Source organism: Thunnus thynnus, chromosome 4, assembly GCF_963924715.1.
Source record: "Thunnus thynnus chromosome 4, fThuThy2.1, whole genome shotgun sequence".
NCBI classification, from domain to species: domain Eukaryota; kingdom Metazoa; phylum Chordata; class Actinopteri; order Scombriformes; family Scombridae; genus Thunnus; species Thunnus thynnus.
In genome coordinates, this window is record NC_089520.1 from 146,147 (window position 1) to 164,096 (window position 17,950).

At 46.0% G+C, this 17,950-nt stretch overlaps 2 protein-coding genes and 2 long non-coding RNA genes across 6 annotated transcripts; 2 read left to right on the forward strand and 2 right to left on the reverse strand.

Moving 5' to 3' along the window:
* Positions 1-259: 259 nt before the first annotated feature.
* Positions 260-1,067, reverse strand: LOC137182198 (uncharacterized). The gene is made up of 2 exons (XR_010928270.1): positions 719-1,067; positions 260-641 (listed from the first exon to the last, which is right to left on the reverse strand). It is a non-coding gene; the product is annotated as an uncharacterized lncRNA (long non-coding RNA).
* A 123-nt stretch (positions 1,068-1,190) lies between these two features.
* si:ch211-217k17.9 (uncharacterized) lies at positions 1,191-4,717 on the forward strand. The gene is made up of 3 exons (XM_067586025.1): positions 1,191-1,986; positions 2,306-3,556; positions 4,653-4,717. The coding sequence occupies exons 1-3, from the start codon at positions 1,191-1,193 to the stop codon at positions 4,715-4,717; spliced, it is 2,112 nt and encodes a 703-aa protein (XP_067442126.1).
* A 1,248-nt stretch (positions 4,718-5,965) lies between these two features.
* Positions 5,966-17,916, forward strand: LOC137180824 (E3 ubiquitin-protein ligase RNF182). Of its 2 annotated transcripts, XM_067586076.1 has the most exons (7): positions 5,969-6,290; positions 14,013-14,138; positions 14,274-14,427; positions 15,337-15,404; positions 15,656-15,812; positions 15,893-16,110; positions 16,186-17,916. In XM_067586076.1, the coding sequence occupies exons 2-7, from the start codon at positions 14,091-14,093 to the stop codon at positions 16,366-16,368; spliced, it is 828 nt and encodes a 275-aa protein (XP_067442177.1). In that variant the 5' UTR covers positions 5,969-6,290; positions 14,013-14,090; the 3' UTR covers positions 16,369-17,916. The 2 variants fall into 2 exon arrangements, with proteins under 2 accessions (XP_067442176.1, XP_067442177.1); XM_067586075.1 differs by having other exon boundaries at positions 5,966-6,290; positions 15,893-17,916.
* On the reverse strand, positions 11,576-14,341 carry LOC137180826 (uncharacterized). Of its 2 annotated transcripts, none has more exons than XR_010928055.1 (4): positions 14,254-14,341; positions 13,992-14,064; positions 12,396-12,445; positions 11,576-12,228 (listed from the first exon to the last, which is right to left on the reverse strand). It is a non-coding gene; the product is annotated as an uncharacterized lncRNA (long non-coding RNA). The 2 variants fall into 2 exon arrangements; XR_010928056.1 differs by having other exon boundaries at positions 13,992-14,061; positions 14,254-14,333.
* Positions 17,917-17,950: the final 34 nt, after the last annotated feature.

The window sequence follows — 17,950 nt, forward strand, 5'->3', positions numbered from 1 at the left end:
TGCTGATTTACCGCTGGCTCTAATGTCTTTGCAGCATGTTGATATATGATATAATGCCTTTTGGAGGATAAATGCAGCTGCCATATTAGTTTGTCTGAGTGTGAAGTGAAGCTTCATGTTTTATTAGAAAGAACAGCAGCGCTGCCTGTGGAGCTCTATATGTACACATATCACCACATTTATGTCACACAAGTGTGACGTTCTTTTAAAAATACCAGCTTGAACTTCCACTGCTAAAAAAAATACAACGCACGCACAGTGACAATGCAGGAATTTTATTCACAAGTTGTTAAAACAGGGCGAAGAATGAGTTATTTTAAAAGAAGCTTGTGGTAACTGAGAATCTTTAAAATGGAATAAAAAAAATCCTTAAAATGTCTGTTCCAATGGTGAGGGCCAATAAATAGATAGAGGAAGACGGATACTCAAGTTCTCTGTGGTCTGTCTGCTTCCTCGTCCCAGCTGCATCTTTCCTCCGGTGTATCCGCGCTGCTTCAACGAGTGGTCTCCGTCCTCCGGTTCCCACGACGACCAACTGCAACCGATTTTCTGTGGACTGAACCCTCTCACATCCGTCGCTCCCCGTGTCTCCAAGTCTCTCCTCCCTTTCCTTCCTTCTCCACCTGCGTTCATCTCTCACACTCAGCCAAAAAAAATCAAGGAGCTCAGTCCAGTCCACCAATCCTGAGTGAGGGGGGTGTGTCATCCAATCACTCACCGGTGTTCTCACTTAGTCCATCACTTGATCAATCAGAGTTCAATTCACTCAGTCCAAGTTAAAACACAATATCAGAAAATATAAAACCATATAAAAAAAGCATGCAGGGCAACTCACTAAAACCAGACGCATATAATAAAAATAATACAAAATATAAGATCAAGTACAATTATGTCTCACTTTGACATTTACATACATAGAAATGTATTAAAATGAACAGATTTTATTTTATTAAGCTACATAACTGAATTACATAATTTACTGCATCTCTTTCAATGAGGCTTTTTGTGAGAAAAAAAAGTGTTTTTAAAAGTGTAACAAGAGTTCCTACTCGAACACGGGAAACAAGAGTTCCTACTCGAACACAGGAAACAATAGTTCCTACCCGAACACGGGACACAAGAGTTCCTACTCGAACACGGGAAACAATAGTTCCTACTTGAACACGGGAAACAATAGTTCCTACTCGAACATGGGAGACAAGAGTTCCTACCCGAACACGGGACACAAGAGTTCCTACCCGAACACGGGAAACAATAGTTCCTACCCGAACATGGGAGACAAGAGTTCCTACCCGAACACGGGACACAAGAGTTCCTACCCGAACACGGGAAACAATAGTTCCTACCCGAACACGGGACACAAGAGTTCCTACCCGAACACGGGAAACAATAGTTCCTACCCGAACACGGGACACAAGAGTTCCTACCCGAACATGGGAGACAAGAGTTCCTACTCGAACACGGGAAACAAGAGTTCCTACCCGAACATGGGAGACAAGAGTTCCTACTCGAACACGGGAGACAAGAGTTCCTACCCGAACACGGGAAACAAGAGTTCCTACCCGAACACGGGAAACAAGAGTTCCTACCCGAACACGGGAAACAAGAGTTCCTACCCGAACATGGGAGACAAGAGTTCCTACTCGAACACGGGAGAAAAGAGTTCCTACCCGAACACGGGAAACAAGAGTTCCTACCCGAACACGGGAAACAAGAGTTCCTACCCGAACACGGGAAACAAGAGTTCCTACCCGAACACGGGACACAAGAGTTCCTACTCGAACACGGGAAACAAGAGTTCCTACTCGAACACGGGAAACAAGAGTTCCTACCCGAACACGGGAAACAATAGTTCCTACCCGAACACGGGACACAAGAGTTCCTACTCGAACACGGGAAACAAGAGTTCCTACTCGAACACAGGAAACAATAGTTCCTACCCGAACACGGGAGACAAGAGTTCCTACCCGAACACGGGAAACAAGAGTTCCTACCCGAACACGGGAAACAAGAGTTCCTACTCGAACACGGGAAACAAGAGTTCCTACCCGAACACGGGAAACAAGAGTTCCTACCCGAACACGGGAAACAAGAGTTCCTACTCGAACACAGGAAACAATAGTTCCTACCCGAACACATGGGAAACAAGAGTTCCTACCCGAACACAGGAAACAATAGTTCCTACCCGAACACGGGACACAAGAGTTCCTACTCGAACACGGGAAACAAGAGTTCCTACTCGAACACAGGAAACAATAGTTCCTACCCGAACACATGGGAAACAAGAGTTCCTACCCGAACACAGGAAACAATAGTTCCTACCCAAACACAGGAAACAAGAGTTCCTACCCAAACACGGGAAACAAGAGTTCCTACCCGAACACGGGAAACAAGAGTTCCTACCCAAACACGGGAAACAAGAGTTCCTACTCGAACACGGGAAACAAGAGTTCCTACCCGAACACGGGAAACAAGAGTTCCTACCCGAACACGGGAAATAATAGTTCCTACCCGAACACGGGAAACAATAGTTCCTACTCAAACACGGGAGACAAGAGTTCCTACTCGAACACGGGAAACAAGAGTTCCTACCCGAACACGGGACACAAGAGTTCCTACCCGAACACGGGAAACAAGAGTTCCTACCCGAACACGGGAAACAATAGTTCCTACACGAACACGGGAAACAAGAGTTCCTACCCGAACACGGGAAACAATAGTTCCTACCCGAACACGGGAGACAAGAGTTCCTACTCGAACACGGGAAACAAGAGTTCCTACCTGAACACGGGAAACAAGAGTTCCTACCTGAACACGGGAAACAAGAGTTCCTACCTGAACACGGGAAACAAGAGTTCCTACCTGAACACGGGAAACAATAGTTCCTACCCGAACACGGGAGACAAGAGTTCCTACCCGAACACGGGAAACAAGAGTTCCTACCTGAACACGGGAAACAAGAGTTCCTACCCGAACACGGGAGACAAGAGTTCCTACCCGAACACGGGAAACAAGAGTTCCTACCCGAACACGGGAAACAATAGTTCCTACACGAACACGGGAAACAATAGTTCCTACCCGAACACGGGACACAAGAGTTCCTACCCGAACACGGGAAACAAGAGTTCCTACCCGAACACGGGAAACAATAGTTCCTACACGAACACGGGAAACAATAGTTCCTACCCGAACACGGGAAACAATAGTTCCTACCCGAACACGGGAGACAAGAGTTCCTACCCGAACACGGGAGACAAGAGTTCCTACCTGAACACGGGAAACAAGAGTTCCTACCTGAACACGGGAAACAATAGTTCCTACCCGAACACGGGAGACAAGAGTTCCTACCCGAACACGGGAAACAAGAGTTCCTACCTGAACACGGGAAACAAGAGTTCCTACCCGAACACGGGAGACAAGAGTTCCTACCCGAACACGGGAAACAAGAGTTCCTACCCGAACACGGGAAACAATAGTTCCTACCTGAACACGGGAAACAAGAGTTCCTACCCGAACACGGGAGACAAGAGTTCCTACCCGAACACGGGAAACAAGAGTTCCTACCCGAACACGGGAAACAATAGTTCCTACCCGAACACGGGAAACAATAGTTCCTACCCGAACACGGGAAACAATAGTTCCTACCCGAACACGGGAGACAAGAGTTCCTACCCGAACACGGGAAACAAGAGTTCCTACCCGAACACGGGAAACAATAGTTCCTACCCGAACACGGGAGACAAGAGTTCCTACCCGAACACGGGAAACAAGAGTTCCTACCCGAACACGGGAAACAAGAGTTCCTACCCGAACACGGGAAACAATAGTTCCTACCCGAACACGGGAAACAATAGTTCCTACCTGAACACGGGAAACAAGAGTTCCTACCCGAACACGGGAAACAATAGTTCCTACCTGAACACGGGAAACAAGAGTTCCTACCCGTACACGGGAAACAATAGTTCCTACCTGAACACGGGAAACAATAGTTCCTACCCGAACACGGGAAACAAGAGTTCCTACCCGAACACGGGAGACAAGAGTTCCTACCCGAACACGGGAAACAAGAGTTCCTACCCGAACACGGGAAACAATAGTTCCTACCCGAACACGGGAAACAATAGTTCCTACCCGAACACGGGAGACAAGAGTTCCTACCCGAACACGGGAAACAAGAGTTCCTACCCGAACACGGGAAACAATAGTTCCTACCCGAACACGGGAAACAATAGTTCCTACCCGAACACGGGAAACAAGAGTTCCTACCCGAACACGGGAAACAAGAGTTCCTACCCGAACACGGGAAACAAGAGTTCCTACCCGAACACGAGAAACAAGAGTTCCTACTCGAACACGGGAAACAATAGTTCCTACCCGAACACGGGAAACAATAGTTCCTACCCGAACACATGGGAAACAAGAGTTCCTACCCGAACACGGGAAACAATAGTTCCTACCCGAACACAGGAAACGCTGATGATGTTTGTTCAGATGCTCATTTTTCTGATCAGTTTGATTTTAATTAGTTAATTGATGATATAAAAAGGGGGTGTGGCGTCATGATTGACAGCTGCTCTCAGATGAGCCGAGTGACCGCAGCAGCTTCTGATAGAAGACGCTGATGAAGGTTTTCATGTGTGATTCACTCCCAGCTGTAGCTGCTGGTTACCAGCTGGTTTTGGCTGGTTTTCCTCCATCGCAGACGGAGCAGGTTTAACACACGACCCCCCCCTTCATTGTTTTAATGAATGTCAAAAGTACCCGACCCGTGAGGATATCAGTGATATTCTCAATCACAGCGTACGTGCGGCGGAGGCTGTGCGTCAGCGGATGTGGGCCTCGAGGCCGCGGTTCAGCTCAGGAAGCTGTTTGGGCCACTTCCTGTCCTCAGCGTGATGTGTTGAGGTTCGATCTGTAGGTTCAGTGTGGGGATGACTACAGCTGTGCTGACCTGCACTTCTGCTGCAGCTGTTCATGATGACCGGCTGCTAACAAGCTGCATTTTCACATTTATATTGTACAGAGAACAAATGTGAGTTGTGTGCAGATCGGGGCTGACTTTCCCAAACATGTCACAGCGTGACGCTCGTCTCCACATGATGAGATCTTTATAATGAGTTCTCTCTCTGACGTCCACATATCTGCCACATGTTGGGGAAAGTCAGCCCTTTTATTATCTGACTTCTGTTATTTGATATTTCTATACTGGTGATGTGTTGTTTCAATGCACCTGAGGGGCACTTCAATGATGAGGACGTGTTCATAATGATGCATATAAATATTAACTGATTAATTGCTGACTCACTGTGGGACCTTTGCTACAGCTACACAAGAGAAGTGAAGTCTGGCAGTCAGCTGGTTCCCAGTAGAGGTGTGTTACCCCCCCCCCCCCCCCTCCCCACACCCCCTCCCTAAGAAACACAACAGTGTTCAGGAAGACAAACAACAACAAGGTGAACAAAGATTATTGTTGTTGATATAAAAACATCACTGTGAAAACAGAAACATTAAATCAACACCATGGAAACGGATCAATAATCTCCTGCACACACAACGGGATAAAAGTCTGACTCCAGACCAAAACTGTTGCAGCAGCTTTTCTCAAAAATTGCGATACAATCTGTGAAGTTTTATGTGCTTTTTGTGGTAAAATTGCAGGAAAAAATGAAAGCAAAGAGAAATAACCAATACCAGTGAAAAGTCATATGTCATTACCCCCTTGGATAAAACGCTGTACATATACGTGTATATGTACATATTTATATATATATATATATATATATATATATATATATATATATATATATATATATATTAATATGTCGGCGGGGTTTCTGATTATTATTTTTTATTCTGTGAATCATTTTAATCAGGAAACATTTTGCGCTTAAACTTGAAATGCACTTTATGAATAAAATTATTATGAACAATATTATTAAACCCGTGAAGAAGAGAGAAGGTGAGCTCTGACGTCAGCCGCTCCTCTCCCTGTGACGGACAGAAACAGTCAGTGACGTCACCGCACCGCGTCACGTGACACTCTCACATCAGCTGAGTGGAGATGAACAGGTCGGTTCACTATGATGTCTCTCTGACCAGATACGTGTTTGTGTTTATCGATCAGGTTATTGATCCTCTGCCGATCATCATCATCAGTCTGTGATTTACCGTCGACCCGCTGCAGGCTGGTTACCATGGTAACCCGGGCTCCCGCCGCTGGCCGCGCGCCGCAGTGAGCAACAGAGACACGGAGGAGACGGAGCCTGACGGTACTCAAGTACAACACGGAGGTACTTTATACTTTACTGCGTATTTCCATGTGATGCTACTTTCTACATTTCAGAGGGAAATATTGTACTTTCTACTCCACTACATTTATTTGACAGCTTTAGTTACTTTTCAGATGAAGATTTGACACAATGGATAATATAACAAGCTTTTAAAATACAACACATTGTTAAAGATGAAACCAGTGGTTTCCAACCTTTTTGTCTTTTGACGTCTTACAAAAAGCAGTGTGTAGTCGGGGTCACATTTCACATGTCTATGAGTTGTTAACAGCTCCACCAAATAGTGATTTTTCCCTCTAAACTTCTCACATGCTTTCATTTCAATAAATGTTCAAATGATCCAATATTTCAGCAAAAATCAAAGATTAGAGAAAAAGTCCAAAAACTGAAAACAGATTTGTGTATCAGAACTTTGTTTTTTCTTCTTTCCTCTCCCATTAATCATCTCACCACCCCTCAGATTTATCTGCTGACCCTTTGGAGGGGCCCCGACCCCTAGGTTGGGAACCAGTGGACTAAACTAGCTAACTGTATATAAAGTAGTGTAAACTAGCTCCACCTCCAGCAGCTACAACAGTAACATGCTGCTCTAACACTGATGCTTCACTATTAATAATCTAATGATGTCATATATAATAATATATCAGTCAGAGGGACCAAACCACTACTTTTACTGCAATACTTTAACTACATCAAGCTCATAATACTTATGTACTTTTACTGCAATACTTTAACTACATCAAGCTGATAATACTTATGTACTTTTACTGCAATACTTTAACTACATCAAGCTCATAATACTTATGTACTTTTACTGCAATACTTTAACTACATCAAGCTCATAATACTTATGTACTTTTACTGCAATACTTTAACTACATCAAGCTCATAATACTTATGTACTTTTACTGCAATACTTTAACTACATCAAGCTCATAATACTTATGTACTTTTACTGCAATACTTTAACTACATCAAGCTCATAATACTTATGTACTTTTACTGCAATACTTTAACTACATCAAGCTCATAATACTTATGTACTTTTACTGCAATACTTTAACTACATCAAGCTCATAATACTTATGTACTTTTACTGCAATACTTTAACTACATCAAGCTCATAATACTTATGTACTTTTACTGCAATACTTTAACTACATCAAGTTCATAATACTTATGTACTTTTACTGCAGGAGGGTTTTTCATGCAGGACTTGGAGTATTTGTACTTTGTTGTATTAGTACTTTTACTGCAGTGACGTATGTGAGTACGTCTTCCACCACTGACATTTAATGTCATCAGGATGTAGGAAGTCTGACTTGGCTCTTTACAGCACTGGTTCCCAACCTGTGGGTCACGACCCCCACTAGGTGTCGCCAAAGCGTTACAGGGGGTCACAGTTCATTTTGATTTTATTTCTTCTCTATATTAAGTATTGTGAAAAGGTTTGAGGCACTTAAGATATTTAGATTCTTCTCCATAATGTAATAACATCAGGGAGGCATCTGATCAATAAAAATTATTGACAGTGTTATTTTTGAAAGCATCTGTCACTACGCACATCCTCACTTTAGTTTTAGTGCCTAAAGCTTTCGTACAGTACTGTAATGCTCATCATTTAGAAAATGACACAACGTAATTGTCGTTTTTAAAATTCACACCTTTATTTATAAAAAAGATGTAAAGTGAAACGATCCCAAACAGCCTCCTGTCGTCCTGCAGTAGAACAGCTGAGTGTCATGGAGTATGTATGATAGTTAAAAATAAAAAATAATAATACAGACAGAGAATTGTATGAAAACATCAGGAGGATTAATCTCTAATGAAATATTCATCTAGTTTTACTTCCTGCTGTTATTAAAGCTGGAGGGACAGTGAGAGTAAAGGGCTGGGCTGTGATTGGCTGAGTACAAAGACGTTACCAGGACGACGGAGGACATTTCTCTTTGTTTGATAACGTTAAAAGTAAAGTAAGACTTTTCTGTCGGCTTCCCGAGAGAGAGAGAGAGAGAGCGGTGGTGGTGGAGCGAGCTAGAGAGTGAATGAAGAGAGGGAGCGGTGGTAGAGAAAGCAGAATCAGATCAATAAATGTTATTTTCTGATTGTTTCACATCGGTTGTTTTAGAGCACAAACACCTGACAGGCGCACAGAGAGGACCGGTAACGGATATGTTGTGATGGTCCCAGTATACCAGTACAAACTCGCTGTAACCTACTGGTGCAGATGTACAATCTATAAATAACTAATTTCACTGTCAGAATCTGATGCATTCGGTCCAATAACGTGTTGAAAACGGCCGAACAGCCAGCGCGGGAACGTCGCCCGACATGAGATTTATAAACTCTGAATACTGTGAAATAGAGATAATAGATGAATAAATACAGAGAGATTCATCTGCTGGTGATAAACTTCATCAGCATTGTGTTAACTCGTTCATTTATATGTAAACGTTCCACACTGCAGGTTTAATACACTATTTAGGTTCATTGTACAGCTGTGAATTGTTCTGTACTTTTGGATATGAATATATAGAATATGTTAGAAGTTCATTTTTCCCTTCTTAATATATACCAGCGTTTGTGGGGGGGGGTCCGGGGAGGAAGGTTAGAAACTGCTTTACTGAACAAAACCGCTTCAGTAAAACTCAACAAAGCACAGTTGAGATATTTTCTGATTAATAGCAGGTGGGTGAAATAACACATCATTAAAGAGGAAAATATGAATAATAATATTAATATTAGTGGACAACAAAGAGAAAAACACTTGCACAAGTTGTTGTTGTGTTTCTTCTTCTTCTTCCAATGAAACGCTGCACTGAACACACTGCAACACCAAAAAACAACTTTTACTTTAAATAAATGTTTATTTATGTAAAAGCAGCTTATTTCAGTATAGTCTGTTATCATATCATCCCTCTGAGAAATAACGCTCATGTGTGATCGGGTGGATGATTTATGCGTACATGCGGCTTCAGATGACGTCAGAGCCGCTCCATGCATCACAATCACGTAATGTTATGATAAAAAAAGTCATGTTACAAAAAAAACCCAAAAAACGTAATGTTAAATTTAAATAAACAACATAACATCGTAATGTTACTGTGCATTTTCTATAAATCTTCACATTAAAAAGCTTCAGATGACCAAAACAAATCATTGGATTGGATCTTTTCAAACAAATGATTCCTGGAGTCACTTTATGAAGGCAAAATGAAATTCATCCTTGACACCAAAATCACAAAAACACACAGATGTTGCTCTGCAGGAAAACCTTCATATCTGCCAGATCTTAACTGAGCACATTCTTCTCTGTAGCCTGCAGACTCTCAGGTGGCCTGCAGACTCTAAGGTGAGCTGCAGACTCTAAGGTGAGCTGCAGACTCTCAGGTGGGCTGCAGACTCTAAGGTGAGCTGCAGACTCTCAGGTGGCCTGCAGACTCTAAGATGGGCTGCAGACTCTCGGGTGGGCTGCAGACTCTAAGATGGGCTGCAGACCCTCAGGTGGGCTGCAGACTCTAAGATGGGCTGCAGACCCTCAGGTGGGCTGCAGACTCTCAGGTGGGCTGCAGACTCTCGGGTGGGCTGCAGACTCTCAGGTGAGCTGCAGACTCTAAGATGGGCTGCAGACTCTCAGGTGGGCTGCAGACTCTCAGGTGAGCTGCAGACTCTAAGATGGGCTGCAGACTCTCAGGTGAGCTGCAGACTCTAAGATGGGCTGCAGACTCTCAGGTGGGCTGCAGACTCTCAGGTGAGCTGCAGACTCTCAGGTGGGCTGCAGACTCTCAGGTGAGCTGCAGACTCTAAGATGGGCTGCAGACTCTCAGGTGGGCTGCAGACTCTAAGATGGGCTGCAGACTCTCAGGTGGGCTGCAGACTCTAAGATGGGCTGCAGACTCTCAGGTGAGCTGCAGACTCTTGGGTGAGCTGCAGACTCTCAGGTGAGCTGCAGACTCTCAGGTGGGCTGCAGACTCTAAGATGGGCTGCAGACTCTCAGGTGGGCTGCAGACTCTAAGATGGGCTGCAGACCCTCAGGTGGGCTGCAGACTCTAAGGTGGGCTGCAGACTCTCGGGTGAGCTGCAGACTCTCAGGTGGGTTGCAGACTCTCAGGTGGGTTGCAGACCCTCAGGTGGGCTGCAGACTCTCAGGTGGGCTGCAGACTCTCAGGTGGGTTGCAGACCCTCAGGTGGGCTGCAGACTCTCAGGTGAGCTGCAGACTCTAAGATGGGCTGCAGACTCTCGGGTGGGCTGCAGACTCTCAGGTGGGCTGCAGACTCTAAGATGGGCTGCAGACTCTCAGGTGGGCTGCAGACTCTAAGATGGGCTGCAGACTCTCAGGTGAGCTGCAGACTCTCGGGTGGGCTGCAGACTCTCGGGTGGGCTGCAGACTCTCAGGTGAGCTGCAGACTCTCAGGTGGGCTGCAGACTCTAAGATGGGCTGCAGACTCTCAGGTGGGCTGCAGACTCTAAGATGGGCTGCAGACCCTCAGGTGGGCTGCAGACTCTAAGGTGGGCTGCAGACTCTCGGGTGAGCTGCAGACTCTCAGGTGGGTTGCAGACTCTCAGGTGGGTTGCAGACCCTCAGGTGGGCTGCAGACTCTTAGGTGGGCTGCAGACTCTCAGGTGGGTTGCAGACCCTCAGGTGGGCTGCAGACTCTCAGGTGAGCTGCAGACTCTAAGATGGGCTGCAGACTCTCGGGTGGGCTGCAGACTCTCAGGTGGGCTGCAGACTCTCAGGTGGGCTGCAGACTCTAAGATGGGCTGCAGACTCTCAGGTGGGCTGCAGACTCTAAGATGGGCTGCAGACTCTCAGGTGAGCTGCAGACTCTCGGGTGGGCTGCAGACTCTCGGGTGGGCTGCAGACTCTCAGGTGAGCTGCAGACTCTCAGGTGGGCTGCAGACTCTCGGGTGGGCTGCAGACTCTCGGGTGAGCTGCAGACTCTCAGGTGGGTTGCAGACTCTCAGGTGGGTTGCAGACCCTCAGGTGGGCTGCAGACTCTCAGGTGGGCTGCAGACTCTCAGGTGGGTTGCAGACCCTCAGGTGGGCTGCAGACTCTCAGGTGAGCTGCAGACTCTAAGATGGGCTGCAGACTCTCGGGTGGGCTGCAGACTCTCAGGTGGGCTGCAGACTCTCAGGTGGGTTGCAGACCCTCAGGTGGGCTGCAGACTCTCAGGTGGGTTGCAGACTCTCAGGTGGGTTGCAGACCCTCAGGTGGGTTGCAGACTCTCAGGTGAGCTGCAGACTCTGAGGTGAGCCATTGAGCCATGAGTTCAGGAGCTGAATGAAAAATACAAATAGAAGTTGCTGTAGCTTCATCATGAAACTCCTCAGTCGTGTTCAAATTCACAAACTGAATGAAGAGAATCTAAGGTGGGCTGCAGACCCTCAGGTGGGCTGCAGACCCTCAGGTGGGCTGCAGACTCTAAGGTGGGCTGCAGACTCTCAGGTGGGCTGCAGACTCTGTGAACACAGAGCAGCACATTACCTGAAAGGTTTAGACAGTTATAGACAGTCTATGAAATGTTAATGTTCAATATTAATATTGGTCTCAAGTTTATAGTTAAATCAAGTCAAATACATAATCAATAAGTCCACATTTAGCAGAGTCAGTGTGTGTGTGTGTGTGTGTGTGTGTGTGTGTGTGTGTGTGTGTGTGCGTGCTTTATTTAACAAACTAAAATACAAAAACTCAACATCTCAGCCTGGCAATTAATTAAAATAGATGAATAAATAATTACAATAATAATTATGATATTATCACAAATGAAACAAATGACTGCAGCGACTTTATGACTTTATTTCATATGCTGATGCAGACCTGCTCATCAGGAGCAGTTTGGGGTTCAGTATCTTGTCTGAGGACACCTGGACATGCAGACCGGAGGAGTCAGGAATCGAACCGCCGATCTCCTGATCAGTGGACGACCCGCTCTACCTGCTGAGTCACAGATGATGAGTTTCAGCGTTTTCATTCACACAAAAATACCTGAATATGAAGCAAATTCAATTCATTATGAAATTTGACTGAGAAATGTACGTTTGATAAGTTTGAGTGTCATGATGACACTTCCTGTTCAACCAATCAGAGCGTCCGAACATCACCTGACACCTGATGAAGCTGTGTGGACGTCCTGTCAGCTGTCTGCTGTTACCTGATTCACAGAAACACAACATTAATATTCATGACATCATCATAATTTTTTTCTTGAGTCTGTATATGAGTTAGGAAAAAAATTACAAAAAGGAAACTGGATGTTGTTGCTATAGACGCTACAGACCAGGTTTTAGAGACTAATGAGTTACAAGTAAATAAAATCATCAGCTCCTTAAAAAGCTCCAAAAGTAGAGATGCTTTACAATTTGACACCATGTTTGTTAAATCACACAAAGATATTTTAACTTCCCCTATTGCTCATTTAATTAACAGTGTGTCACCAACTTTAACTTAACGTTAAAGTTGGTGACACACTGTCCAGTAACATGAAGTGCACAATGGGTGTTCCACAAGGGTCAGTGTTAGGTCCCCTATTATTTAGTCTATATATTAATGATTTCCCTCAACAGTGTCATGATGCAGAGCTACAAATGTATGCAGATGACAGCGTTGTGTACACACATGCAAAAACAGCGGAGTTAGCTGCTGCTAAGCTAACAACTGCATTGGAAAGGATCAAACACTAGCTTGATCAATCATGTCTGAGTCTAAATGTAAACAAGGCAAAGGGTATGTTTTTCTCTAAGACTATGGTACAACCTCCTAACACTGATATTCTCATCAAAGGTGAAAAAACTGACACAGTTACTGATTTTAAATATCTTGATGTGACACTGGATCCAAATGTGAACTCAAAGAAACATGTTAAAAAAAAAACAGTTAAAACCATAAAGTTCAACTTAGCAAATTTTATACATATTAGAAACTGTCTCTCTTTGGACGCTGCAGATATTTACGCAGCTGTGATTCTTTCCCAGATGTGTTATTGATCACATGTTGGGGGCAGGCTGGAGAAACAGCCATCAAACCTCTTGAGTCCTTAAACAAGAAAACTCTAAAACTCAAAGCGTTTCCATCACTGTAGGGTTCTGCAGAAATACAATTTACTGAGCTTTGACAGTTTTACATAATATTCAGATTTGTGTCTAGTTTATAAATGTTAAATGGTTTGTCCTCCTCCACTATGTGACTTTGTGTTCACTCGCTCAGTAAGTTCTGTTAGATCCTCCAGAATCTCCTCTATAGATGATTGGACCATTTCATCACACAGCATTTAGACATCAGCTTCCTCTGTGGAAGAAACACCTCAGTGAACGTTTACCTGATGACATGAAGAACTGCAGTTCAATCAATACACACAAGACCAGACTGCAACATGAACTAAAGACCACTGAGTCACACAGCTGATTGACATTGTGGGTGTATGTGATGTGCTGTATGGTGTGTTCTGTGTGTATTTTTTGTTTGTTTGTTTGTTTGTTTGTTTGTTTTTTGGGGGGGGTTGCTTCTTACTGTTTGTTGTTGTGCTGTTGAATGTTTTTGTCGGGGACGATGCATGCATCCTGGTGCATCTTTAATGTTTCCAACTGCAAACTGTCCCAATTGATCAATAAATCAATCAATCACAGCTGTCCAGTCACTGAGCTTCCTGTCAGTCTACAGCTGTTTGTTTGTTTTATTCACCTTGATGACATCACTCTCACCTGTGTTTGTCGTCCACTCAGGTGACGGCCTCAGGTTGAGTTAAGCTCCGCCCACCGCCGTCCCTGCTTCCTGCTTCAGGTGAAGACACAGCCAATAGGATGAGCCAGCCAAAGGAGGCGGAGCCAAGCAGAGAGATGGAAGGCAAGGTGAGATTTCCCATCATCCCTGCAGTTTGAGCTCTTTGCAGGTGTGTGTGTGTGCAGATGTGTGTGTGTCTCACCTGTGCAGGTGTGTGTGTGTGTAGATGTGTGTGTGTCTCACCTGTGCAGGTGTGTGTGCAGGTGCAGACGTGGGCTCAGTCTCTGGTTTACACTCTGGAGGAGCTCGAGTGTAAAATCTGCTACAACCGTTACGACACTCGCAGCCGGAAACCCAAACTGCTGCGCTGCCTGCACCGAGTCTGCGCCAAGTGTCTGAAGAAGATGGTCGACATGGGTGAGTTTACCCGCCAGGTGAACGTCACTGACACCCGACGCCGGCCGCACACCTGAGACTTACCAGATTCAAACGTTAGACCTGGTCTACAGATGAACCACGTTTGACATTGAGGAGTCGCGTGTTATTAATTTACGTCTTTTATAGTTTAAGAAACATTTAACGATGAACAGAGAAAATGTTCCGAGGACACAAAGCGTGACGTCACAACGTCTGTCACAGTTTTCCCGCCTTATTTTTATGTTAAAATGTAGGAAGGTTTGTCTTTAACACGATGTCACCACCTAAAGGCCGAAACACACCGCCGCCGAGCAGCGTGTGTGTGTTTGTATAACCGCCACACTTCAAGTCACCGTCTTATTTCCAGCGTCGCCGCCAGAGAATAATCTGTTCTGTTCTTTACTTAAATACAGACGTTATTTACTAGTTTTCACTTTAGTTTCAACTACAAAGCAGAAATTAATTAATTGTTGGTCGATCTGAAACATGATGTCACTGCTCAGCTCTGCGCCGCGCTCACAGACCCGGAGTCACATCCAGGTAAATACTATACGAAGGAGCTGCAGCGCCACGCTTCCTGTCGGTGCTCGGGCGCCACATGACGCTTCCTGTCGATGCTCGGGCGCCACATGACGCTTCCTGTCGGTGCTCGGGCGCCACATGACGCTTCCTGTCGGTGCTCGGGCGCCACATGACGCTTCCTGTCGGTGCTCGGGCGCCACATGACGCTTCCTGTCATATGATGTCATATACACGCCAAAGCGAGCAGCGGCGTCTCCGGCGGCCGTACGAGTGACGAGTTACGAGTCAGAGTTCAATCAAAGCTGTTGTGACAGTAAACATGATGCTGATCACATGATCTCTGACATCATCATCAGTGTCATGTGACGTCATCTGATTGGTTTTCAGGCGAGTCTTCGCCCTCCGTCATCAGCTGTCCCTTCTGTCGCCACGAGACTCAAGTGCCCGACGAAGAGGTGAGACTCTTCCTCCTTATTCCTCCTCCTCCTCTTCTTCCTCCTCCTCTTCCTCCTCTTCCCCTCCTCCTTACAACTCCTACTCCTCCTCCTCCCCCTCCTCTTCCTCCTCCTCCTCCTCCTCTTCCCCCTCCTCTTCTTCCTCCCCCTCCTCTTCCTCCTCCTCCCCCTCCTCTTCCTCCTCCTCTTCCTCCTCCTCCTAAGCTGGACAGACTGAAGACAAACTGACCTCCCGTCTTCTTCTTCTTCAGGTGTGGCTGATGGAGGACGACAGACACATCCTGGCTGTCCTGTCATGTCAGGACCGCGCCCGGCGAGGAGGAGGAGGAGTCGTCGGAGGAGGAGGAGGAGGAGGAGGAGGAGGAGGAGGTGAGGGGGAGGTGGTGCTGAGCCCCAACAGTCTGACAGGTGAGATGAGTGTGTGTTTTTATTGTGTCCCTGCAGTTATTTGTCTCGAGGAGGTAAAGCGGTCTCATCTCGTCCTTCAGGAGTCGAATCGTCTCATCGCTCCTCCGACTGTCTGGTCATCACCATCATGGAGCTCCCGGAGGAGTCTCGGTCCTCGGACTCTCTGAGCATGCTCAACATGGTGGGCCTGTACCGCCCCCCCAGCCTGGACTCGCTGCCCTGCAACCTGCCGGCTCACAAGTGTCGTGCCTGGACGTCCCGCAGCTTCCCGCGCTGCCTGCTGGGGGCGCTGTGCCTGGTGAGTCTGAGCGCCGCCGCCGCCGCTCTTCGTGTTAGGTCTGTTACTGACGTCTCACCTGTGTGTGTCGTACAGGTGTACTTCAGCTCTCTGCCGCTGGGGATTTACCTGCTGATGATTGGTCAGCTGTGGCTGGGCGTGGTCCTGGTCAGTCTGGTTCCCTCCACGCTGCTGCTGCTCGTCCTCTACGGCTTCTGTCAGTGTCTCTGCCACGAGCTGATGGAGGTGCTCGCCGCCCGCCGGCACCCGCTGCCATGAAGGCGACAACCCGCGCTGCCGCGATGACGACGACACAACACACGCTACCATGACAACAACGATACTCGCTGCCATGACAACAATGACACGCTGCCATGACAACAACACAACACTTGCTGCTATGACGCTGCCATGACGACTGCTGTCATAAAGACAAAAACAACACAACAGCACCGCTGCAATAACAAGACCTGTAGACTCGACTCGGCGGCTCAGAGACTCGATCGACTCGAGACTGAGGAGACTCGCCGCCGCCGCCGATACTGAAAAACGTTCTGACAAACTTTAATAACATAAAGAGAAACAACAGAAAACTAACTTCAGTTTGTTTTTGCTGGACCAACAGACTCACAAACTGCTGCAGAACAACAACAGAACCACAGTGGAACCAGAGGAACAACAGCGGAACAGCAACACAACCACAACTAACCAGAATAAAAGCAGAGCTCATTCAGCACTCTGACCCCGCCCCCTCTGAATACCAGCATTCTCTCTCTGTGAAGCTGCAGCCAATCACACCACGACCAGGAGATGACATCATCACGTGTTTATTTCCGTGTGGCCTCCTGCTTGATGAACAGAAAACAAAGTGCTGCTGATTGGACAGCTGCTAGCCAATCAGAGAGGACTTGTTACTGACTGACAGACACATCCAGATATACTCGTCATCCATGTTGGAATAAATACGCTAACTGTTTCATGTGAGTTTATAATCTTACCTCGTTCTCTGGTCACATGATTCAGTTTCCCACTGTTCCCAGTTGTAATGCTAAGCTAGGCTAACAGTTTCCTGCTGTTTCCAGCCACTATGCTAAGCTAGGCTAACAGTTTCCCACTGTTTCCAGCCACTATGCTAAGCTAGGCTAACAGTTTCCCACTGTTTCCAGTTGTAATGCTAAGCTAGGCTAACAGTTTCCCACTGTTTCCAGTCTTTATGCTAAGCTAGGCTAACAGTTTCCCACTGTTTCCAGTCTTTGTGCTAAGCTAGGCTAACAGTTTCCCTCTGTTTCCAGTCTTTGTGCTAAGCTAGGCTAACAGTTTCCCACTGTTTCCAGCCACTATGCTAAGCTAGGCTAACAGTTTCCCACTGTTTCCAGTTGTAATGCTAAGCTAGGCTAACAGTTTCCCACTGTTTCCAGTCTTTATGCTAAGCTAGGCTAACAGTTTCCCACTGTTTCCAGTCTTTGTGCTAAGCTAGGCTAACAGTTTCCCACTGTTTCCAGTCTTTGTGCTAAGCAAGGCTAACAGTTTCCCACTGTTTCCAGTCTTTGTGCTAAGCTAGGCTAACAGACAACAGATGCTGGTTTATCCAGTAGAGTATTGTGTCCTTTGAGTTATAAAGTTCCATCTTTTAATTTTATGTTTGAATCTGAATCATGTGATGATGACGAGGAGGACGCTGATGGTCAGCTGACCTGCTGATGTCACTTCCTTTGTTTGTAGTGGGCGGAGCATGTGGAGCTCTGCTCCGTTTATTTTCTGTGATGAAACTTTAATCAATCATTAAACAAATAAAACTGCAAATAAATAAATAACTGATACAACTGACGATACTACTGTTATGGCGTACTGTGTGTACTAC

Excerpts from the sequence above, each read along its gene's own strand:
- LOC137180824 (XM_067586075.1), top strand. The coding sequence starts at position 14,091 with ATGAGCCAGCCAAAGGAGGCGGAGCCAAGCAGAGAGATGGAAGGCAAG. Across the intron at positions 14,428-15,336 it reads GAAGAAGATGGTCGACATGG|GCGAGTCTTCGCCCTCCGTC; the intron begins GTGAGTTTACCC and ends ATTGGTTTTCAG. Across the intron at positions 15,813-15,892 it reads GAGCCCCAACAGTCTGACAG|GAGTCGAATCGTCTCATCGC; the intron begins GTGAGATGAGTG and ends CTCGTCCTTCAG.
- si:ch211-217k17.9 (XM_067586025.1), top strand. The coding sequence starts at position 1,191 with ATGGGAGACAAGAGTTCCTACCCGAACACGGGACACAAGAGTTCCTAC. Across the intron at positions 1,987-2,305 it reads CCCGAACACGGGAAACAAGA|GAAACAATAGTTCCTACCCA; the intron begins GTTCCTACCCGA and ends ACCCGAACACAG. Across the intron at positions 3,557-4,652 it reads CCCGAACACGGGAAACAAGA|CTGTAGCTGCTGGTTACCAG; the intron begins GTTCCTACCCGA and ends ATTCACTCCCAG.